The sequence below is a fragment of the Panthera tigris genome, chromosome F2, assembly GCF_018350195.1.
Source record: "Panthera tigris isolate Pti1 chromosome F2, P.tigris_Pti1_mat1.1, whole genome shotgun sequence".
In the NCBI taxonomy this organism is placed as follows: Eukaryota; Metazoa; Chordata; class Mammalia; order Carnivora; family Felidae; genus Panthera; species Panthera tigris.
Genome location: NC_056676.1, coordinates 62,430,036 through 62,455,016, shown reverse-complemented (window position 1 = coordinate 62,455,016; position 24,981 = coordinate 62,430,036). Strand labels below are relative to the sequence as shown.

General features: G+C 38.9%; 1 protein-coding gene across 1 annotated transcript in view; it reads right to left on the bottom strand.

Annotated features, from left to right (window-relative positions):
- The window catches only part of COLEC10 (collectin subfamily member 10), a 39,588-nt gene extending 25,543 nt beyond the window's left edge, over positions 1–14,045 (bottom strand). The window contains exon 1 of the mRNA XM_015534606.2: positions 13,805–14,045. Coding sequence (XP_015390092.1) covers positions 13,805–13,952 — 148 coding nt within the window. The 5' untranslated portion in view covers positions 13,953–14,045. The remainder of the gene's footprint in view (positions 1–13,804) is intronic.
- Between the last annotated feature and the right edge of the window lie 10,936 nt (positions 14,046–24,981).

Genomic DNA, 24,981 nt, shown 5'->3' with positions numbered 1-24,981 from the left:
ACAGTGAGAAGGCGGCCATCTGCAAGCCAAGGAGAGAGGTCTTAGCTAAGAGAGACCAAATTTGTCAACAATTTGACCTTGGCCTTTCAGCCTCCAGAACTGCAAGACAATGACTTCCTGATGTTTAAGCCACTCAGTTTGTGGTATTTTGTTATGGTAGCCCTAGCAGACTAATTCATAGTCACAGAGACCTGGGCTCAACTCCTACATCTCCACTTAACAGCGCTTTCATATTATACTAATATAAGTATAGTGCGTACTCTCTCTGCTTCAGTTTCCTAAACTAGAAAGTTGAGATAGTTACATTTTTCTTACGGAGTTGCTTGAAGATTAAACGATATTATGGATGGCAAATTTCACAGAGGATACCTGTGCATTGAGTGTGCCCTTAATGATCCACTAAATGTTGAGTGTATAGTGGGGATCTCTTGCTTTTACCTTCCTGGTATCTTCTTCTGTGCTTCTAGTACCAGTCCCACAAATTTCCATAGGAAACCACGCTTGCTTATTCTACGTCCATGTGTTTTAAACCTAACCCACAGTGATTGGTTCAGCAATGGACATGTGACTCACCAAGAGCCAGTGAGTCTCAATTCGTAGATAAGTCTCCTCAACAACTCAAGTAGTTATCACTTTCAAAAATGGAGACTTGCTCTTACTGCAAGGGTTGCAGAGAGGATAAACTACTATTGAAATATCTGAATCTATTTGACCACCACGAAGGGAGAAGCTTCTTTAAAGTGAAGTCATTATTGAGGAAAGCAGAAGCAACGTATGAAGACTGAGTCCTGAGCACCTCACTCCGGACTGGATCTAGTGCAGCTTGAATCCCTCCCTGTTACATGAGTCTATGAATTCCCCTTCTCTCCTCTGTTTGCTTGTTTGACTAACCAGTTTAAGTTTACTTCCTTACTAATGTAAGGAAACTTATATTATGTGTCTACTAGACACAGATCAGGAAAAAAGGGCCTTCCTATGAGGAAATCAAAACCTCAGGAGAAGATAGGCATGTAAGCATATAATTAGTGTGATAAATGCTAGAAGAGGAGCTGTTATGGGAGCACAATGGAGGAAACACCTGCCTTTACCTGCTTACACCTGAAACTCTCCCCTATTCTTTCTCCGGAAGAAATGGGATCCCTTGCACTGGGCTCCACCAGAATAAATTTATAACTTAAGTGAAAAAGAAAATAAGATAAAATGCAAATTTGTCATTATATGAGGGCAGGCTGTTACTACACTGTTCTCATCAATAAAAGTTCATGTGGATTTTTATTTTCCATCCAAACCATGCATCCTATGGGTTCCGCTCACGTGTCACATCCTTTCCCCAGGAGTCTTCCTGGTACAGACTTTCTTGCTGCCATCTCCCTCTTTAACTGTCAGGATCATCTCATTTTCTGAAGGGAACACCCCTCCTACTTCAAAGCATCCACCACACTGTGTCACGTGATGGGACAGGTCAGGGATATGCACTATTTTCTCTGTATCCCTAGCACTTGGCACAGCGTCTCAGATGTAATGGGTGCTTTCTCAACAAAGGTTTTCAAAAGAAAGGGAATAACACCCTTAAAGTTAAGATAGATAAATGTGAGCTTAATGAGAATACAGTTAAATAAATTAGTAATTGATTGAAATGTCATTCTCTCAAATGGCTGATTAATGAATTGATTGGAGTCAGCTGAGAAAGGTCTGTGTGATGGCTTGTAATCTAGGAAGGCAGCCAGACTGGCTCTACTACTCTCTCCACCCCATATTTTTTTCCCCTCTTCTTTTTTTTTAAGTTTATTCATTTCTTTTGAGAGAGGGAAAGAGAGTAAGTGCATGCACATAAGCGGGGTAGAGGCAGAGAGAGAGGGGAAGAGAGAGAATCCCAAGAGGTTGAACTCATGAACCATGAGATCATGACCTGAGCTGAAGTCAAGAGTCAGATGCCCAACCGACTGAGACACCCAGGCATCCCTGTTCCCTCTTCTAATTTGCCCGTGTCTCCCAGTGTTGCCACCATGCTCTAATCTCCCAGGCTCAGTACCCAGATTGGCTTTGGCTATTCCTCCTTCCTAACTTCCACCTTGATTCTTACTTTTTCTCACATGTGTCCTTTCTTTTTCTTCCTAACACTACTGCCATCATTCTACCTCTTCCTGTCCTCATATAATCCCTATTGCTAGTGGGTGGTCCCTAAATGGTCTGCATGGTGTTTTATTCACCAGTGACTCCAAGGGCCTAGAACAGTGTCTATTCAATGAATAATTGTTTAAATACTGGTTTCCTTAGATCTGAACTTCACTTTTTCAAACCATCTTGCAGATTAATCTTTATAAAATAGCATTTTCATTATAAAACTGCCCCATTCAAAACATTTCAGCAGTTCCTCTGTGTTTATAGGCCAAGCCCAAACTAGTTAGTCTAGCATTTGGACTTTCACAGACTGGCATCGGTGGAAATTTCTGGTGTTATTTTCTGTCATTGAGTTGCATAACCTTCTATTCCTGTTCAACTTGGTTATTCATTTTTTTTATTAAAATGTCTTTCAATTCATGCCTCCATTGAGTGCCACACACTTTTCTCTCTGTTTGAAGTTCGTCTCTTCAGAGGAAAAAAAACACAGACGTCATAAAAGAAAAGAAAAACATATATGACCACATGAGAAATTAAAAGTTTTTATATGATAAAAGATGCCTCGTAAATATATACAGTTTATAAACAAATATATGACAGACAAGGGAAAAAAATCAAGCACTAAGATACAGAAAATGATTAATATTCTTAACATGCAAAAAGGTTTTGCAAAAAGATAATAAGTGAAATAAAAAGATGATCTAAAAATATAAGTAATAAATGGTAGATGAAAAGTGCCCGTACTCACTATTAGTCAGAACAATAGTACCTATGGAAATGTCTTTATTGTACTTTGCCTTTAGATTTAGTAATTATCTAAAAAGACTAGCAGCATCAAACGATGCCACAGATGCAGAGAGCACTCAGTCATTGCTTCTGGCAACATCAATTGCTACACCATTTCTGGAAGCTAGTCTGTCAATAAGGATTAAAATAAAGAATCCAAACCATCTATTTTACCTTAGGGAACCTATTTTACGGGAATAACTGTAAGAACTAAAAACTACTTGTAAGAACGTGTGTGTGTTGTGTGTGTATTTACGTATATGAAAACACTTGTTTGCTGTGGCAAAAACAAAAACCATAAACAATCTGAAAGTTTGTCATCATGGAACTGATGAAAATACAAGGAGAAATACTGTGCAGTTACTAAAAATAATGAGTCAGAGCGAGACCTCTGGAGAAAGCAAGAGCTCCATGTTATAGTATATAAAGAATGTCTCTTGGAGAGTCACATGCATATGATCTTACTTAGAAGAAAGAATAATAAACAGAAAAAATATAGAGAAAAGTGCCAATACCAAGCTCTTAACGATGATTACATGGGAGAAGTGGGTCTGGAAAAGGAAGAGTGACAGTGAAATGTGAAATCATTAGTTTTTTCTTTACACATCTTTATTCTGCATATATTTATACATGCTATATGTTTAACAAGCATAAAATACTCTTTCAATTTAAAAAATAAATCATTAATAATATAAAGAAACTATGGCCCTTCTCTCCTTTGTAAATTTTACCCATCAGTCTGTCTCAAATTCTAAATTCTCTGAATTTATTGATAGAATTATTTCCTTGGTAATTCACCATCTGCTTCCCTGTTACTACTCTATAATTGCTGCCTTGGAGTATTATTTTAAAATGCACTGTTATTTAACTTTTTGTATTAATGTCAACTCCTTAACTGGAGGGTAAGTTCCTTGTGATGAGGGCAGATATTTTACACTTTGTTCTCAAGAGCTGCTCAAAACTTCACAATTTGCTCACTCATTCTTGAACAAATATTTATTGAGTCTCTACTAACTACTAAGTCCTGTGTTGAGTCCTAGGCATACGGCACGGTCTCAGACTAGACATGATCTAAGCCTAAAAGTTTGGTTGGAAGGAGACACCAAACAAGGTCTTCTAAATGTCATGAGTATTACGAAAGGGAAATTGTCATGTGTGTTGTTGGCACCTAACAGGGTGCGATTTTGAAAAGATCGGTGATATGGGAGTAAGGAGATTTGGCTTTTATTCAACTCTACTGCTCTCTCCTCAGATGACAAGATAATGTGTCAAATAAGGAAACAGAAAAGAAGTGCTTTTTCTATATTAATATGCTAAGTAATGCAAGGAAATAACATATATAAGGACATATAATTACGTCATCTAATAACAATATCAATGTCAGTAATGATAACAACTGTGTTTACTGGGGGCTTCCTGTGATCCAACCCAGGTTGTTGACGTGCATGACCATGATATCAACCAGTTCTCTTATTGTGCCCCATCAGTTTCAGAGACCGAAAAACCTGTATTCCTCCTTCAGCTCATTCCTGTGTGACCTGGCAAAGAAAAGTGAAGATTTCAAATATCCTGCAATATTTCCTACTTGGATTATAAAGCACCTCCTCTTGTTTTCAGGTTTACTTGGTTTAAAAAGAATTACTACTTGGAACCTCCAAGTCTTTTGTAGTCACTGCATGTCTGAGTAACAGGAAGAAAAAAACCCAACAACAACTAACATCGTACTTAATGAAAAATACAATATCAAGGTTTGTTGGGCAGGTTTCTCCTGCCTGCACATATCATTCACTATTAAAATTCATTCACAGCCATGTCAGTAGAAACAAATGCAAGGAGAAATCCCATCCATCCAGGACTAAGTGGCGAGTGCTTTTGCAATGCAGTGCGGTAGTTAGGAGTGGAAGATCTGGGATCTAAGGGCTCAGTTCAAGTCCTGGATCCATCACTGGCTCACTGGCAACCCACTTAAATTGTACAAGTCTAAGTTGTTTATAAATCAGAGTAGTGAAATATCTCCCTCACAGTGTTGTTGAGGGGAGTAATGTGATAATTCACATGAAGGGTCAAATGGCGCCTGGGATGAGGTGAGCACTGGAGAAATTTATAACAGTATCATCCAATAGCCACCTAGAATTTCTAGCCAGTAGAAATTAGAGGGATGCAAAGAAGAGGACAAGGGCAAGCAGTGCCTCTTTTAGCCCGTTCCTTGGCTGCGCAGATTTGCAACTCCCTGGCTGAAGTGTATTTTTGCTTCCAGAGATTTATGCCACTGGCATTGAAACGTTCACAACACTCTGTAGATGTAACATACAACATTCTGTCTAAAATTCTTTTCAGTACAAAGTGGGGCAGAAACTAATTTGAAGAAAAAGAGTAGCATTGTAAGTAATAACTGTGCGATTATATCCCAGCATCCCAATCCATGGGCATCCCACCTATCTGTGAGAATGGCGGTATCCTCCTCCCTGATGATTCCCCTAAATGAGACAAGTCACAAAAACCATGAGTCAAGACAAATAGTGTGATTTGTTTTTGTAGAGAAGAAATGCCTAAAAAATGTTTGTGATATCTATTTTCAACTGTCTGCTGGACTTTTCCATCTGAATGTCCAGAGGCAGCCCAAACTGTTTAGAACTCATTATAACCTGCCAGTTTTGTTTCTGAAATCTCTCTTTAATCTCCCCCTCTCTTCTTATCCCAACAGCCCTCATTAATCTCTTGCTTTTAGTTCATATCCCACTGGGAGCTTCTCACATCCTTCAGTGTTTCAGTCTACCTTCAACCTTGCCAAGAGATTCATCTACCTGAAAAAAAAATCTAAGTTGCTTCATTCTCCTACTCAGACTTCCAATGGCTCTTCTGGTTTAAACTATCATTTGGCTAGTCAGACCTGATACAATCTTACAACTTCTACAAAATAGCATGAAAACTGAAAAAAGAAAAAAAAAGAAGAAAGAAAACCCAAGGTATAATGAAAATTAGGTTAACAAAATGTAATGAGCTTCCATTTACAATGAAGCCATTGGAGCTGGAATAGGGAAAACATTCTGTGCTCTACTTTATTAAAAGATTGATTTTAATAAAAGGAGATGGAATAACACTTAGTTTCTCCTCGAGTGGACACCCCTGTTCCAAGAGTAAGTTGCCACTGACCAGAAAATTAAGTCAATAACTTTGTTGCATTAGTGATGCATTTTGACATGGCAGAGTACTATACCCTAACCTCCCACACCCACCCATGTTTCTAAATCCAAAAAGTAAGATAGGAAGGAATACAGGAGAACAGGGAGTAAGAGTGATGCATTTGGGAGATTCAGTTCTCAACAGAAAAGCCTTATAGGCAGGTGCAGAAACACCCTGGCATCAATGAATGCTGAGCGTTTTAATTTTGCATACACTCATCTGTGCAGAGTTAAAATGTTAGAGAATCGGGAAGAGGGAGCAGGAGAAAGTTCCACATTGGCATGATTGGGTCACCTTCAAAACATACTAACATGATATTTCCTCCTTTGATCATGAGGAGACAAAATATAGAGACAGTTGAGATAGGGAGAGAGAGAGAGAAAGAGAGAAAGAGAGAGAGAGAGATTAATCAAAATGTCGAGTCCATTTTAATTTGAAAAATAAAATGTTATCTTAATGGTCCTCTAACCCAGGAAAGTAGGTCATCTCCCTTGCTTTTGCACGCTCTATGTGAGTATTATTTCAGTGTATTTGGTCTGTGTCTATGGACTAGTACTGACTTTGCCTTAAGATCACTGGCCCAGCCTTACTCTTCAAGTGCTACGGTAACACTGATAAATGCATTCCAGAGAACTTCCTGTGTAATATGTCAAAGTCCCTCCATCTCTTTGGGGACTTTCGCATTGGTCTAGAGCATATTGTCTTACTTGCTTACTTACTAGAGCATATTGTCCATCTGCCATTGGACATAAGGGTCTGTTTGGTCACAGAGCATGTGGTCTGAGGAGTGGGTGGGGTGGGGAACTTTGGTGCTGCCTGTCAAAATCCTTTTCTAGATTTTTGTTCATCTCAAGCCAGGCAGAGCAACATCATTTAAACTATTTTTGACTGTACTCAAGACTGCAGTGTCTGCACATACAGTCACCCCTGGGTGATAGCAAATAAATGACCCTCAGAAGGGTCACAGGCAAGAGTAGTGTGCTTCAGTTTCTTCTCTTTAAATAGGAATAATGATTCCTGTAGTATGTCACTACAGCCAATGAAAAATAATTGATAAACCTTTGTAAATTCTAAAGACTCGTATTCGTATACTTTATTTAACAGATACCAGTATTTTCAAGTGGCCACAAGAGACGTGAAACGATGGTTCTAGAGTTTTCAAATCAAGAATGATTACAGTAAATAATTTGCAAACAATTACATTATTTAGCCGCTACTTCACTTGAGCCTTTGAGTGTCATATTTTCACTGCACATATTTGTAGCAGAGAACGTTGCAAACGAATTTTGTGAAAGTATAGAATATTGCAGATCAAGTATGTGGTGCAAAAACCAGCCAGACTGGTTATAGGTTGGAATATCCTGAAAATATGCGAAAAGGCCAAAACACACCATTTCTAACAGAAGTATATCCCATAAACATAAAAAAAGAGTGAGAGACTTAAGTTTGTATCTGGCCTACGTATATGGTCAAGATCCAAGGAGAACAAACCTGCCGGCCTGGGTCACGGGAAAACATTCCTTAAAGGAAGAAAAAAAGACCCCCAACACAAGAAACACATTCCTGTTTTCTCTCGAGTTCTGCTAATCCACGGTTTTCTAATATTTCAAGAGTCCTTGGCAATATGTGAGAGACAGTGCTAAGTGCTTTGTGTGGCTTAACTCATTTCTCCTCACCACTAATAGTGTGAGTACACTATTATCATCCCATCTTTTCTTACTGGAAAGAAAACTGACTTTTGGTTTTGTGGGTTTTAACTCATTTAATCCCATCCCATCCATAGGGGTATTTACACTATTGTGATTCCTATTTAATGGGTAAAGATTACCAGGCTCAGTTGGAGAGCTGCCAACTGCGGAAAGAAGGCAACATTAGTGAAGGGTAAGGGTGGTCTCAAGTTTGTGAGCTCCTGATGAACATGAGTGGACTTTGCCTTGGGGCTACACTAGGCAGGAAATTGCAGCCACCTGCGGAAGACGGTGGCATTTCCTGGGTAGGTTTCTATTCATAGAGCCAACTTTACAGTCTGTGAGCCTTTTGTCAGGATGGGGGAAAGAAGCAGCTTATGGTGGCTGGTAATCGAAAATGGAAGCTAACGGCAAAAAGGAGGATGGCTAAGCTGTATGCCGAACATGTTTTAATTTTCAAATGAAGTATTTGACATGGACAATGTCATTATCTCCATTTTAAAAATGAAGGCCCTGAGGCTTGAAGGTCTTGTGAGCAGGTAAGTGGTGGAGCTCAAATTCAAAGTCCATGATCTTTACCAACATGCAGGTGCCTACTACTGTGGCCCTAGCAGTGACAAATAGGTGGTCAAGTTACTGTGCAAGAGAGTTGGGGAAAGAGGGGGCATGAGTAAAGGACACATCCTTATTAAAACGAAACAAGCTAATTTTTTTAAATCATTGTCATTCAGGGCCTCCTGACTCGTCTTCGCCCACACTTTGATTGACTGGAGTTTTACTCTTCTTTTTCTGGTTTAACCTTGAAGTACTTTCTTGGTATCTATCCAAAAGGAAAAGGAGAGGAAAAATCGTTCAGAACAACCTGGCCAAACCATTTAAAATTTTGGTTTGTCTTTAGGCGTAGAATGCATATTAAAACTCTCAATGAAAGAATCTAGTGAATTAAAGCCGTTAATATAAAGGTCTTGGGAAAATACCTACTTGCTTAACCTCTCTGATAAAGTCACCAGAAAGAAATTAGCAACTTAATTTATATCAAGGTGACCGAGCTAAAACAATTCTGTACCATGTTTATACATTGACCTCACAGAACTCCTTTTCTAATGTTAATTTATAAAACTAAGGGAAGGATCATTTCATGCTTAATGAGAATGACAGAATGTGAGGATGATGATATAACATGGTAGAATGGAACAATGACTGGCCTGACAAATGGAATATGAGTTCCAGTTCTAGCCCTGCCACCAATTAACCACTGTGTGACCTAGACCAAGTTATTCTACCTCTCTGGGCTTCAGCTTTAACGAATGTAAAATTTGTAATTTGGGATGAAACCAAATTACCTCTGATAGTTACATTACAGGTAGTGAGACTTCCAATTTGGCTGTGAAAGTGATCCTGACATTTCTGGGCATATTTGGCCATCCGTCTGGGGAAGCCACAAGAAGGCTTGTTTGCACTAGAGACTGAGAAGATTCCTGGAAACAACTCAAGTTTGTGCCAATTACCAGAACCAGAATATGAAGGGTATCAGGTAGGGCCTCCTGTGAAAATGGCATTTGAGCTAAAACCTGAATGAGGAGAAGGAACTATCTTTGGGAAAATCTGGACTGGGGTAAAGTTGGGCCAGACAGAGGGGAGCATTGAGTACAAAGGTTCTGGATTAAGAATGAGAGACAAAGCAACGGCGACTGAAGCAGACTACAGGTGAAGAAGCAGTTTCATGTGGTACAAGTAGGGAGAAGCCAGATGGATCGCAAAGGAACTTTTAGGCCACACACACAAAAGTCATTGAAAAGCAAAAATCTCCGAAAGAAAAGAAAACTAATGGAAGCCAACATAAGCTGTTAGGCAAAATACCTTTAATTTCCAAGCAAACTAATAAGGTAATGGAGTTGATTATCAAACGGGAGGCAATCATTATTTTCAGCGTATACTGGTACAATGTTGAGCTGTGATGTTGCATGAACACTGTGTTCTTAGGCATTCTTGCATCCATTTCTTACCAGCAAGGGTCAGTGGAATATACTTCCAAATCTGATTCTAATAGAAACCAGTGGGGGCGCCTGGGTGGCTCAGTCGGTTGGGCGTCCAACTTCGGCTCAGGTCATGATCTCGCGGTCCATGAGTTTGAGCCCCGCGTGGGGCTCTGTGCTGACAGCTCAGAGCCTGGAGCCTGTTTCAGATTCTGTGTCTCCCTCTCTCTCTGACCCTCCCGCGTTCATGCTCTGTCTCTCTCTGTCTCAAAAATACATCAATGTTAAAGAAATTAACAGAAACCAGCAGATGTCATGGAATGGCACTGGACCCAGAGCCAGACGCCCGGGGCTAAAGTTAAAATTGCATATCTGTTCTGTAAGTATGTGAAAGAATTTGAGAGTTCCTCTTGGCCTCATTGAGATTGTTTCCTTATCTTTAAGTTTAAAGTAATTGCTACCACTTAGGGAAATTGTGAGAATTAAACAAGATAATCTACTTGAAAATACTTTGGAAATTGTGAATCATCACTCAAATATTTATTGTTTTACATTTCTTTTTAACATTTCTTGTTAAAATTTATCACCCCTGCTGTTTTCAATTAAAACCACTAGAGGTCAGACTTTTACACGAATTGTTTAAAGAAACAACATAGGTAGGAAAGAAAGAACATTTTCTGGCCGAACAGCATACAATAGTAAACTTAAGGCACAGAAAGAAAAGATGACTTTCAACAAAGAAGTTTTGATAATTGGAACAATGCTTATTCCCAAAATTGTTACTCAACAGACTTAGATAAACAGGGAGAGGAAGGAAAGATAAGTAGAATTTAATTATCTATTTATGATGTCTACATGGCTTAAAGTTTACGTTGTTTACCTTATATTATTCTTCAAACAGTTCTCTGATGAAGCTCACTTTGCAAATAAAGAAACTAAAAACTCAATAGGTGTAATAACATACTGAAGATCAGATTGAATTCAATGTCTTTCTTACCACCAAGTCATGCTCAGGAAATAATGCAGTAAAAATGATCAGTGTATGTTGGAAAACATATTATATGACACATTAGCATTACTGGTTTTCCACGTACAACTCTAAATGATGTATTTAGCTCCCAGTCTCCCAAATGAATTTAGGGAAAACTCCTTTTAATGTTTCTCAGGGTATCTAGAGAAGTTTCTGCGTGCTATACTAGTGACTATGGTATTGACGTGATTAGCCTTGAAGAAAAAATATAGACCAGCTTGCTCGTAGGAAGATATATTGAACAGAAGCAATAGTTCAGTCCTTTAAGATGTTTCTTTATCCATCAGGCTTGTTTCTTTATTTTTCTTTTTTCCTTCCTTCCTTCCTTCCTTCCTTCCTTCCTTCCTTCCTTCCTTCTTTTGTGGAAACAAATATGCAAATCTGCCTTGTTGGGAGGGGAGGAGCTATGCTCACTTTCACTAAGGAATGAGGTAGGGTAGATGGCAGTTTACATCTTGAGAGAAGACAAAAACTAAGTCCTGTTTTTCCCTGTAAGCACAGCATCCAGCACAGGGCCTCGAGTGGCAGAAAGGCAGGGATGAACATGGATAAGTTGCTCCATATGCGTGCATACAGGCAATTTGCAAAGAGAAAAGGAATTAATTGAGCCTTGAGTCCAAGAGTTTGCAATCTGATAGCTTGAAATGAAGACACGTTCTAGGACAAGTGCTTTCATTTGAAACCTTTAGTATCTAACATGAGGCCTGAGATGTGATAGGTATTCAGTACGTTCCAGAATTGGGGAATCTCTTTTATTTTATTTATTTATTTATTTATTTATTTATTTAAATTTTCTTTAACATTTATTTATTTTTGAGACAGAGAGAGAGCATGAACAGGGGAGGATCAGAGAAAGAGGGAGACACAGAATCTGAAACAGGCTCCAGGCTCTGAGCTGTCAGCACAGAGCCGGACGCGGGGCTCGAACCCACGGACCGCGAGATCATGACCTGAGCCGAAGTCGGACGCTCAACCGACTGAGCCACCCAGGCGCCCCTGGGGAATCTCTTTTATAAGAAGGGACTTAAAATTCATTTTAATGCGAAGTCCCCAGGCTCTGGGAAAAGAAGAAGACATCATACCAGGTCCCTAATAGACTTAGTTCTGGAACCCAGGGTTCTAGAGGGCTCCTTTCCAAGTATCTCCACCCAGGAAGACTTACTTCTTCATTCTGTCATATTTTTGCTTGTAATCATCTCATAATTTCTACAAGGCTCAGGAAAAGAGTGAAGGAGATTTACATTGTTTGAAATCTTAGCAAGGTTTCTAGGAGCAAGGGGGAAATTTTGCATTAAGAAATGAGGGTAAGGGGCGCCTGGGTGGCGCAGTCGGTTAAGCATCCGACTTCAGCCAGGTCACGATCTCGCGGTCCGTGAGTTCGAGCCCCGCGTCAGGCTCTGGGCTGATGGCTCAGAGCCTGGAGCCTGTTTCCGATTCTGTGTCTCCCTCTCTCTCTGCCCCTCCCCCGTTCATGCTCTGTCTCTCTCTGTCCCAAAAATAAATAAAAAACGTTGAAAAAAAAATTAAAAAAAAAAAAAAAAAAAGAAATGAGGGTAAGAAGACCATGGCAAATAGGCTGCTGCTATGCAATAAATATTAATTGCCCTCCGTCCCTCCTAAATTTTTTCTCTACTGTTCATGACACTGATGTATGTTATTGAATGCATCTATTATGCCTAAAACAATGCTTGGAACTTAATAGGTACTCAATATATGTTGGCTGATTGGAATAAATAGAATTGTTGAATAGGAATCCATTATATTTTGGATATTATTTTGGCAGAGCTTTGCCCATTCTTCTTATAGCTTGAACATTGTAGTTTCTCTGCAAGGAAAATTGTTCAACAGTGCTATTCTCAAATGGACTCTCCCATTTGCAGGAACAAAGAAAACTTAATTTTCAGCATTTTCCATGAGAGCCCAGGAATGGCACAAAGTTTCTTATACTCTTGATGGAAAGGCCACTAATAGTTCTAAGTAAATACTTTTATTTCTAATCAAAACTTTCTTTTCTGAACATTTGCCCTCACATTATTCATTTATTCACCCAAGAAATTATTTGGAAGCCCCAAGGTCTCATTGTTCTTCCCTGCATTTATTTTATGGTATCAAAGGTTAAAGCTTGGATTGCAATCTTAGGAGGAAATTAATTCACTGATTAAGAAAAATGCACTTTAAGCAATACACATTTAAATAACAGACAAGCATAGGGCGATGTATTTCTGCTTTTTCTGAAAGACCCTTTTTTTCTGCTTAAAATTTTAAGCAGCTGCGATTCTTCCACCCTATAGCCTGGAGAAACATAGCAGGAATTACTAATAAGGGCACCGATCTACACTGCAGTGACCACTTTCAGAACAAAAGGGTCAGAACTGAAACTAGGAAAACAGCAGCATTTTTTATCAACCAGTTGCTTGAAGCACATTTAGACCTTGGCTCTACTTGAAAAAATTTTGCAATAGTCTATCCTCCTTCCACTGAAGGCACTTGGCCCCGAAGACTCCACTTTCAATGAAGAAATGTTCATTTATATACTACCTGCAATCCTCAACAAAAATTTTCCTCCTCTTTGGAAGCCAGAACCCCACGAATTTATGAGATATATGAAATATTTAATTTTCTCTTTACTGAGCTTTTGCCTGGTAGCTTTACCAAAATCAGTACTGAGAAAGGCATTGGAATAGAGCAGCCCAAGAATAGAGATGATCTTCAGGAAAGTATCCCTGAAAGACCAAAGTTGTGGCTTGTGTATCTTCCCCTGGAAGATAGCACAATTTTTCCCCTGGAAAATTAGCACAGAGGAGGGAATTTTCCCCTGCCCTGGGCGCGTCCTGCCCCCTCCCCACATTCTCCTGCCTAACATGAAGGGAGGTTTTAAAATAAATAACAGGTTTTGCAAAATAGAGGGAAAGAAGGAGGAAGAGGGAGAAGAGAAAGTCATTGAGAGCTCCAGTAGGGTTGAGGGAGGAGAAAAGAGAGTTCGCTTATTATATATGAACATTTTGTTTTTCTTTCCTCACCTTTGGGTCCTGGTGCTATAGTGTGTGTGGCACAGACTTCAGTGGTAGGACGACTCTCCATGTCCAGACCCAGACTCTGAATTTGCAAAAGAAAAAGCACCAGAAGGATGAACTGCTTTCTTCCAAGTAGGGCTCCAAAGCCACTCATGGCTGTGGTTCTTCAAAAATGATTGCCCAGAAGTGCCAAACAAGCAGCTTTATTTTAAATAAAACTTGTGCTTTGGGGAAGAAGGTAGTGTATCTGGAGCACACATTCCAAAAAGGGCTACAAAGACAAGAAGAAAGCATATCCTAGGTTGTTTATTTTCTCAGTGCTCCAAATGGACCATACATTATCCAGACTGTTTACTTTCAAGTGACAACAGTTTACTGAAAATTATCTCTGAGCTAAACACTCTAGTGTGCAGGTCAGTAGAAACAACCTAGAGAGCAGAGAGGATAGAGATGCCTTCTGCTCAGTACATGAGCTGACAACTTAATATCCTATGTTGCATTTATATGTTGGGTTCCAGAAAGGTGGTGTCAGAGACTGCTTGAATCACCTGCATGACATGGAAGCACTATGCAGGGCTTTGAGCTTTTTCTTAAGGAAATATTCATTACCTGTTGGCGGCAGCTGAAAGCTAGGGCTCCCAGTGTTCTTCATGACCTTATTTCCTTCTCTCATTACAAAGAGTTGTCTTGGGATTAAACCCCCAAGGAATGAACAGCAGCTTTTCTACAAAGCAATTTGGCAATAAGTACCAAGAATATTAAAAATGTCTATAGCCTTTGGTCCAGTTATTGCCTTTCTGTTACACTATTTTAAGAAAATGTTCTGAAATGTGGACAGTATTTTATTTGAGAAAATGTGGCAAAAAGAGGAAGGGACATCAATTGCCTAATAATACATTATGGCTGGCAAATCATAGTAAATAACAAACATATGAGAGAGTGTGACATGACAATTTGACAACATTATTAAAATGATGTTTGTAGTAAGTTTTTGCTAAAATGGGGGGGATTCTATATTATTATATTTCTTTTTTTTTTAAGTTTATTCATTTATTTGAGAGAGAGCGGGGGAAAAGAGAGAAAATCCCAAGCTCCATGCTGTCAGCGCCGAGCTCAATGTAGGGCTCGAACTAATGAACCGTGAGATCATAACCTGAGCTGAAATTGAGTCAGACACTTAACCGACTGAGTCAACCAAGTGCCCCTATTATTGTTGCTTAAAAATCAGGACCTTATCCTGATAAGGTCTAATGAAGAATTATTTCTAAGAGATGTCATTACAAGTAATGCTCAATGTAAGAAATACAGGTGTATTCGTTTTTTAGGGCTGCTGTTAACAAAGTGCTGCAAGCTGAGTGGCTTAAGCAAACAAAAATTTACTTTTTCATAGTTCTGGAGGCTGGAAGTCTAAGACCAAGGTGTTGACAAAGCCATGCTTGCTCTGAAGACACCAGAAAAGGATCTAATCCAAGCCCCTCTCCTAGTTTCTGGTATTTGCTTGGCTTGTGACAGTACAACTCCAGTCTTCTCACAGCTTTCTCCCTGTGTGTTTCTCAATGTCAAAATGTTTCCCTTTCTATAAGCCTACCCATTCTTAGTGGGTTAGGGCTGCCCCCCAATGATCTCATTTTAACTTGAATACCTCTTATAATCCTATCTCTGAATATGGTTATGTTATAAGGTACTAGGATTTAGGACTTCAACATATGAATTTTTTTTTTTTTTTTTTTTTTTGGTCTGGGAAGACACAATTCAACCCCTAACAAAAGGTTTATCATATGACATAACTGGACCTTTTTATTAGCAATACGAGGAGAGAGAGGAAAGGGAACTGGCATTAATCAAATAGTCATTACGTGCAAAATAGGATTGATCTCTTACGTGTATCTTTTTTAAGCCTTAAGATAGCCCTGTGGAATGCCCATTTTGCAGACAAAGTACTTGAGGTTCAAAAAGATAAGCGTTCTGTTTAACATCACTGTGAAGGTTAATTTTATGTATCAACTTGACTGCATCATAGAGTGCCCAAGTATTGGGCTAAACATTGTTTCTGGGCTGCATGTGTCACTGTTTCCAGAGGAGGTTAGCAGTGGAATCTGTAGACTGTGTCAAGCAGATTTCCCTCCCCAATCCAGGTAGGCCTCATCCACATCACTGAGGGTTTTACTAGAACAAAAAGGTAGAGGAAGGAAGAATTCCCTCTCTGCCTCATTGGTGAAACTGAGATTTCGGTCTTTTCCTGCACTTGGATTGGAGCTCACAGCATCATCTCCCTGGGTCTCGGGCCTTTGCACCTAGACTGAACTTAACACCATTACTTCCCTGATTCTCAGGCTTTTGGGCTTGGACTGAAACTATGCCACCAGCTTTCTCAGGCCTCCAGCTAGCAGATGGCAGATCATGGGACTTCTCAGCCTCCATAATCATGTGAGCCAATGTCTTATAACAAATCCTTCCATCTCTCAATTTAGAGATAATACTGATGTATACAGAATATGGATATCGATACAGACATATCTTGATGGTTCTGTTTCCTTGGAGAACTCTGATTAATAGTCACCAATTGAAAAAGGGACCAAAAAAGGAGTGCCGGGGTGGCTCAGTCGGCTAAGCGTTGGACTTCAGCTCAGGTCATGATCTCACAGTTCGTGAGTTGGAGCCCCATGTCAGGTTCTGTGCTGACAGCTCAGATCCTGGAGCCTGCTTCGGATTCTGCGTCTCCCTCTCTCTCTACCCCTACCCTGCTAGTGCTCTGTTTCTCTCTGTATCTCTCAAAAATAAATAAACATTTAAAAAAACGAAAAAAAAACAATGAAAAAGGGACCAAAATAAGTCTAATACAAATCACTTCCCCAAATTCCTGCTTTTTAAAATGCTACTTGTCTTCCATAAAGGTGAATAAGCTTAAGCTTTGAAGATGCATTAATTTTCACATATTCTTAAAATGTCAAAATGGTTTCATTTGCCATATTAACAGTGATGGGATAATAGTGGGAATCCATAGAATGGTGTGAGCAACCTCAAATTCCACATCTATCATAAGCAGACAAATGACATAGAGCAAAACACTCAATTTCAATTGCTATAAGGCATATAAAGTGAGTTTAGACTTGATATATAATGTATTTTCTTAATTCTAAGATACTCTGAGAAGAGGTGTTATTTAAGTTGTTTAGACTATTCTAAATCTATTTCATTTTTTTTCAAGCATTTCCTGGCAAACAGTGAAATACATTCATTACATTTATATGTAGAAATCCACTGGTAGCAGTTTGAAGCAAATAATAGTTCTTAGTACTTTTCCTTGGGATAGCCTATGCCTATTTTTTCCAACCTCTCCCTCCCCCCCCCTCTCCTTTTTTTTAGTTCAACAATTCATAGAGACTTCCAGAGAAGATGGCAGAGTAGGAGGACCCTAAACTCACTCATCCCACAGATACATCTAGATACACTCAGTTTAAATAACCCAGAAAATGACCCAAAGACTGGTAGAACAGACTCTCCCCAGCTAGATGTAGAGAAGAGGCAACATTGAAGAGGGTGGGAAGGGCAGAGACATGGTCAGAAGGCATACAGACCCTTGGTACTATCTGTGAGAGGGAGGAACACCACAGGTGTGAAAAGAGGGGAGGACCAGATCCCACCCCAGGCACCCCAGGCATGGGGAACTTGCAGGAAAAACAGAGGGACACAATTTCATGAGTTCTTACTCAGCTACATGCAAAAGAATGAAACTGGACCACTTTCTTACACCATATACAAAAATAGACGCAAAATGGATTAAAGACATACATGTGAGACTTGAAACCATAAAAATCCTACGAGAGAGCACAGGCAGTAATTTCTCTGACATCAGCCATCGCAGCTCTTTCTAGATATTACTCCTGAGGCAAGGGGCATGAGCAGCATGGAGTCTGCTTAAGATTCTCTCTCTCTCCCTCTGCCCCTCCCCTGCTCTCTCTTTCTCAAAATAAATAAATAAATAAATAAATAACCTTTAAAAAATAAATAAAATAGAATAGGTCAGGTGATTGGATAAATGAAAAGAAGTAGTCAAATTATGTTAAGTGTATTCATTTTAGTGTGTGAATAATATACCTAATGCCCAGACAGATACCTAATGCCCCAAAGAATTTCTACTGAGATGTAAAACAATTCAATTGTTTTCTTTTTAGAAAAACATGGTTTGGAAATAGACAATAAACCTATCAAGTTTTCAGCAGGTATACAATTGGAAGAAGTTAATGGTAACTAAAAAGACAGGACTTAGTGACTGGCTTATGAAACTGTCTCTGTAATTCCACATTTTCCTGAATGTTTTTCTCTTCCTCTTCCCAAGGCATTGAAATTTCAGGCTTGGTTTTGTGCTTGTCTGAATACAACATTCCACTAAAGTGAATGATATGTGATATTTCCCCACTCTTATTCTTTGACCCATTTTTCATGGGGTTGAATGGTGAGCCCACGAAAAATACGCCCACAACTTAATCCCTAGAACTTGTAAATGTGATCTTAGTTGGCAAAAGGGTCTTTGCAGATGTAATTAAGCCAAGGCTCTCAAGAGGGAATAATCTTGTATCATCTGGGTGATGGTGACAAGTGTCCTTAGGAGACACCCACAGGAGGGACATAGGGACAAAAGGAGAAGGTCATGTGAAGACAGAGTCTGGAGAGGCTGAAGTTATGCAGCTGAGGAACACTGGGAGCTACCAGAAACTAGAAGAGACAAGGAAGGGTCCTCTTGAACCTTCAGAAGGAATGCAGCTCTGCTGATGCCTTGATTCACCTCGGGCCTTCAGAACTGTGCGTTCATAAATTTTTCTTCTTTTTAATAATTTTTTTAATGTTTAATTATTTGGGGGGGGGGAGAGAGAGAGAGAGAGAGCAAGTATGAGTGGGGGAGGGGCAGAGAGAGAGAGAGAGGGAGACAGAGAATCCCACGCAGGCTCCACACACACTGTCAGCACACAGCCTGGTGTTGGGCTTGAACCCACGAACTGTGAGGTCATGACCTGAGCTGAAATAAAGAGCTGGATGCTCAACTGACTGAGCCACCCAGGTGCCCCCTCAAATTTTCTTGTTTTAAGCCATCACATTTGTGGTAATTTGTTACAGGAGCCCTAGGGAATTAATACACCATTCTTATGATATTCATGCACAGTTACTGGAAGGAATGACACATCAAAACATTTACTCAGTGCCTGACAGAGACCGAGCAACATCTATTCTTGTGCATTTAGTTGTCATGACTCAGCTTATGTGATATCTGGAGGGAGATGAAATACATATGAAACCAGCACATCCTAGGCAGAACTCAGGCTATCTTCAGGATGGCAACAAAATGACACCCTTCTCTCCTGAAGGAATCTCCTGACAAATTGCTATACTTCCATTTTGGACTTGGTTTTGTATGTGTCCATTCACATAAGCATCTTATTGGACTCAGGTTCTCTCTTGTGAGTTAATTCAATTGAATGCAGTTTGTAAAAAAATGGGAATTAGTAGAATAGCTTTTAAAATGACATATAGTTAGGAAACAAGATGCTAACAAACACACTCATAAAATTATTTTATTATCGTTCACTTTTTAAATTTCATATTTATAAAAACATATTTTTAAAAAATGGTTTTAACTGGCTTCTGAGATTAAATAGAAACCTCCTACTGTTCCCATCCCATTCTTGATTCTTACTTCTGTAAGAAAATTATTTTAATAATTGTAATGCTTCTTCTTTTATCTCTTCCATATTTTAAAATAAATTTATGCTAATGTTCTTGATTTTTATTTGTTTCAATTTGGATACTCATTGTCTTCTTAATATGGAAGATGGAGATTTTTTTCTCTTTCATTCTTAGCCCTACACCCCCCTCCATACACATTTCCTTTCTTTCTCTTGGTAATTTAATAATGTTATCATTTAATATAATATTCAATGTTTATATCATAAGGATGCTATAACAATTATTCATGCCGAATCACATGGTGCATTATGATTACATTCTGTTTCTTGTACTAATTTTGTTTTCACAAGGTTTAATAATTGGGTTGTTTTCTTTTGCATAGCTTTCAATGTACCAATCCCACAATAACTACTAATTCTTTGAGATTTGTCAGTTCTGTGGAAAATGCAAAATGTCCAATTAGTTTTCATTGCTTTTCTAAGAAATACTTATTCTGGAACACTCATGTTTTTTGCTGCATCTGGACTGGATATTCTTTAGGCTTCTGGTAGAGCTATTCAATTGGGATGGGTCTTTGCCATTGTCTAGCAATGTGTTACAGCTCCTTTTCCTGTATCCACCTCTTTTTTTCCCTGGTTTCATAGTTGGTTTCTTTTCTCATTTTATGGTAGCATAAGTAATTTCTTATAAAGCATGTAGCTGTATATACATTTTTGAGATAGTGCACATCTGAAAATATGATAACTGTACCTCCAAATTATGACTATTTTGGCTGGGTGTAGAATAAAACTTGTAGAAGAAAACATAATAGAAGATCGTTGTGACCTTGGGTTAGGGAAAAATTTCTTAGATATTGCACCCAAACCATGGTTCGTAAAAAAAATTTGATAAATCATACCAATTCAAAAGGTAAAATATTTATGCTTCGAACACACACACACACATGCACGCACACATCTTTAAGGAAAAAAAAAACAGACAAATCACAGACTGGAAGAAAATATTTGCAAATCATACATCCAATAAAGGACTTTTATCTAACTCAATAATAAGAATACTAATGACTAAGAAACATGACCTAAGTACTTGAACAGACACATCTACAAAGAAGATGAATAGCTAATATACGTAGGAAAAGATGCCCTATGTCATCACTTATTAAATCACAATGGGATACCACTACACACAGAGAAGACTAGTCAGAATACTGAAGAATGTGACAGGAGTAAGTGTTGGCTAATAAACTGGAACTCTGATATACTGTTGGTATGGATGTAAAGTGGTACAGTCACTTTAGAAAGCAGTTTGGCAGTTTCTTAAGAAGTTAGTATAAACTTAAAATATAACCCAGCAATTCAACTCTTAGATATCTAACCAAGAGAAATTAAAAAGTGTGTCCACACAAGCACTTGTACATGAATGTTCATAATAGTATTATTCATAGTAGTAAAACACTGGGAACAGTACACATGTCCATCAGGCAGTGAATGCATTTCGCCTGTCCAGTAGTGTATGTGTACAATGGAATGCTCTTCAATAATAAAAGGGAAAAACGACTGACAGATGCAGCAACATGGATGACATCTCCTCTCCAAATTATGCTACGTGAAAGAATTAAGAAACAAATGACTACGTACGAGATGATTCTTTTTACATTACATTTCTAGAAAAAGCAAGATTTTACAGATAGAAAGTAGATGAGTGATTGCCTAGAACTGGGGGTAGAAGCAGGGATTGATCGCCTATTGGCACGATGGAACTTCTGGAAGCGACAGATAGCTATGTTGTAAAACTGAATCACAGGGATTGTTGTGCAAGTATACAAATACACTAAAGAATCTAACTCTATACTTAAAACGGGTCAGTTTTATGGTATATGATTTATACCTCCATAAAACTGTAAAAAATATAACATTCAATTTGCAATCAAAACTCTTAGAATGTTTTCATTCTCAAGAAGTGTTTATAAGCCTGGAAATCATGAATGAGACAAACTTGGTTTTGCTCTACTTCGGAAAGCAGTCCTTACATGTTCAGTAAGTCATCAATCCTAAGATTGTTTCCAGTCCAGTGTATGTGGGTTTGGCACACCTGAAGAGTGTCTTTTTTCAGTTAAAGAAATCGATAGAAAATTACCAGAGAAAAGAAAAAATATGACTATACGTACACAGCTAAATTATATTACTTAAATACATCTAAGTATAAGGTTAATTATAACAATTAATTACAGTAAAGAGCACAGGCATCGCCAATCTTTTTTACCTACTAAGGGATCAATACCTTCTGCTGGCCCTAATGGAAGTAGGGGCGAATTCTTGATTTTCATTATGTTTGTTCTGTGATTAATTATATATAGTAATCTCTTGAATAATATTGGATTAATGAGAATGGATAATTATACAGGCACATAATGATGGAAGTTTGAGTTTGGAAGATAGAAATGTGTGATGAAAATGCATTAATTCATCTACTCATTCGACAACTGGTACAATATCTGTAGCTACAATCACCCACAAGACAGTCTCTTCCTTAAGGATTTTATCATTATCTTGTTGAGAAAACATAGAAGTTTAAAGTAGTTGCCATTACCTTTTTTTCCCCACCATTCAGATGGAGATAAATACCAGGTATCCAATTTCATAGATGCCTAGAGGAGAGGGACCTAGCTTAGACTTGGAGGCTCAGGAAACGTTTCCTTTAGGGGATATTTCCTAAGTGGGGTTTGGGAACCTGTCAGCGTTAGACAAATAAACTTGAAAAGGAATAAAGGGAAGATATTCCACATAAACAGACTAGTATATGCTAGTCTGTAGGAAGTAAAAGTAGTTCATTGAGGCTAGAGTTTGGAACTTGGTGGGGAAGATGAGGCTCAAGCTATCAATAAAAACTAGATCCTGAAGGCACTTATGTGCCGCTCAAGAGTTTGAAAAATATTCTAAGGCCAGTGGGAGCACATAAAGGATTTTAAGAAAAGGGATGTCACTATTAGAACTAATAATCAGAATGTAAGAGATGTGTCAGAGATAAAACTTCATCAGCTTTGTGTAATAGAAACCCAGCAACAGTAACTTACTGGCTTAGTGAAATAAGACGTGTTTGGCTTGTTTGTTTGTTTGTTTGTTTTGATAATAAGGAATCTGAAGGCAGAGAATCCTAACAGAGCATTTCCATGCTGTCACCAGGAACTATGACTTCCACTTTCTGGCTTTCCCGTAATTTATTTGTGGCTTTTCTCCTCATTGTCACAAAAGGGCTGCTATAGTTCAAACACTCCACCTAAATTCTAGGCAGGATGAAGGGAATGGTTGTAGACAAAAGACTAAGAAAACAAGACAGCGAAGTTAGTCACATTTTTAAAGAACATTCCTGGAGAGCTTCTGGGGTGAAATCAACTTACACCTCATTAGCCAGGATTAGGTCCTATGGTGGCAGCAAGGGAGGCTAAGAGATCAACTATTTCAATTGGGTAAACCTGGGCTTTGGAAGCAAGAATGGACAGTAAGCAGGTAAACAGTAGTGCCTGACTCTGCGTGCCCTGAACTTTAGCAGGGCCAATGGGAATATAGAGAAGCAAATGGATTTAAAAAAAAAAAAAAAAGTGGAGGTAGCAAGACTTACTGACTGTTTAGAAATGGAAGGGAGGGGAGGGAAGAGTCTGAGGGATTCTCAGGTTCTTAACTTGAACAGTTGGACGTGGTCCCATTTACTGGGATACGCAAAGCAAATTTGGGGGGAAAGATGCTAAATTAAATTTTTGGATACATTAGTGCAACGTCCGTCTGTATTATTCAAGGGGATGCATCTGACGACCTGGAAGAAATCTCAGATTAGGTACAGATTAGAAAGTCATCCCCATATACACTGTATTTAAAGCCATGGGAGTGGATGAGACCTTGAGAGAATAAAAAGTGAGAAGAAAAGATAGTCAAGGTATTTCAAAGGTAGAATCAATAGAGTTTGGTAAATTGTCAAATCTGTGTAGAGAAGGAAAGTTCACATTTTATAACCGGGAGATGCTTGGATGCTTTTGGCAGCACAAAAACGAAATAATACTTTATGGCGCTTTTTTTTTTTTCCTTTTGACAAGGCATTTTATTATTTGCAGTCTGCTCAAATACATGATCTCTTTAGAATTGCTTTAATGTTCTCGAGGACAAATAGATGATTAAATTGAATATGTTTAATAGAAACTATGTTAAACAGTCGTCATGACTTGACATTTAAGAGGCCTGAGCCCAACTTTCAATTCCATTGCAGACTTTGCCTCTGGGAAGATTATTTACTTGTTCTACATCTTGCCTCTCCATGTGGCAAATGTGGAGACCCACATCCCTGCTCTGCTCGTGCAGATGGGTCAAATAAAGGTTCACGGTACCTGAGATCCAGGACACAGGCACCAGACAGATATAGATCGAGTAACTAAAGGGCATCTTTGTCTCTCTCTTCACTGTGCACAGAGGTCAGGGAAGAGGATTCTTCAGGGTAATTGCTCCTGTGCATTCGTCCCCTACCCCTTGCTTCCAAAAAGCCTAAAGCAGCAGGGTTTCCACACAGACAGAGAGTATGTGGTTGACCTGCTGTATCTGTTTGACGCTCAACACAGAGGAGTTAAAGACAGACTATCAGGCATTTGTTGAACTGATGAAATGCAGAATATAAGCCATTCCTGGGAAAATATTTCCTGCACTGTGGAGATAAATATTTATTTCAGCTGTGCTGGGAAGCATGTGACTAACAAATGGCATGCTCCTTTTTTTTAACGGTCTGTTTATGTTTTAGAGACTTCACATCACAAATCTTGGTCATTTACATCATATAGAACTCTCAAAACATATTTTCCTGAAATACTTTTGAGAAGATCTAAACTTAATAATCAAGCAAATATCCTTCGTTGCCTAAATTCTCATAAATGACTCTGAAGTTTCTAGTTGATAACATGCAGAGATACTGAAGCCTTTTACGCATGTAATTATTTTTTCCTTCAGAGGATACAAAAGCTCACAAGGACGTGTCACAATATATACAACACCGAAGGACATGTTTGTTTAAAAATGAATATTTCGTTACTAAAAATATTTTTTAAATGTGTTAATTTCAGAGGCAAGACTGTATCATAGAAAATGGAAGGCAGAACTTAGGGACTCCCAGGAATAATTTTGTGTATGTTTCTGGGCGCCGCAAGGATAGGTATGCAGGGGAATAAGGATAGGTATGCAGGGGAATGTGTTAGGATATCGGGGCCATACCACTGAGCTCTGTTCACTTTTGGTGTCGTGTTCTGTTCCTCAATCTCAGTCCCCTGGTGCCTCTGCTAAGCGGCTCCCTGTCTGTCACATGCAATTCATCTCAATGTTCCACCCTGCTTCACTCACATGTAGGTGAATTCTTTCCTTAGATTTCTCTGACGCGTCACCGGCACGAGGTGGTTATATGCGGTCAGCGTCCTATGGGAGCTGACAATTTCAGGGAATCTCAAACAACTGAAGTGTGAGTAGCAGGCA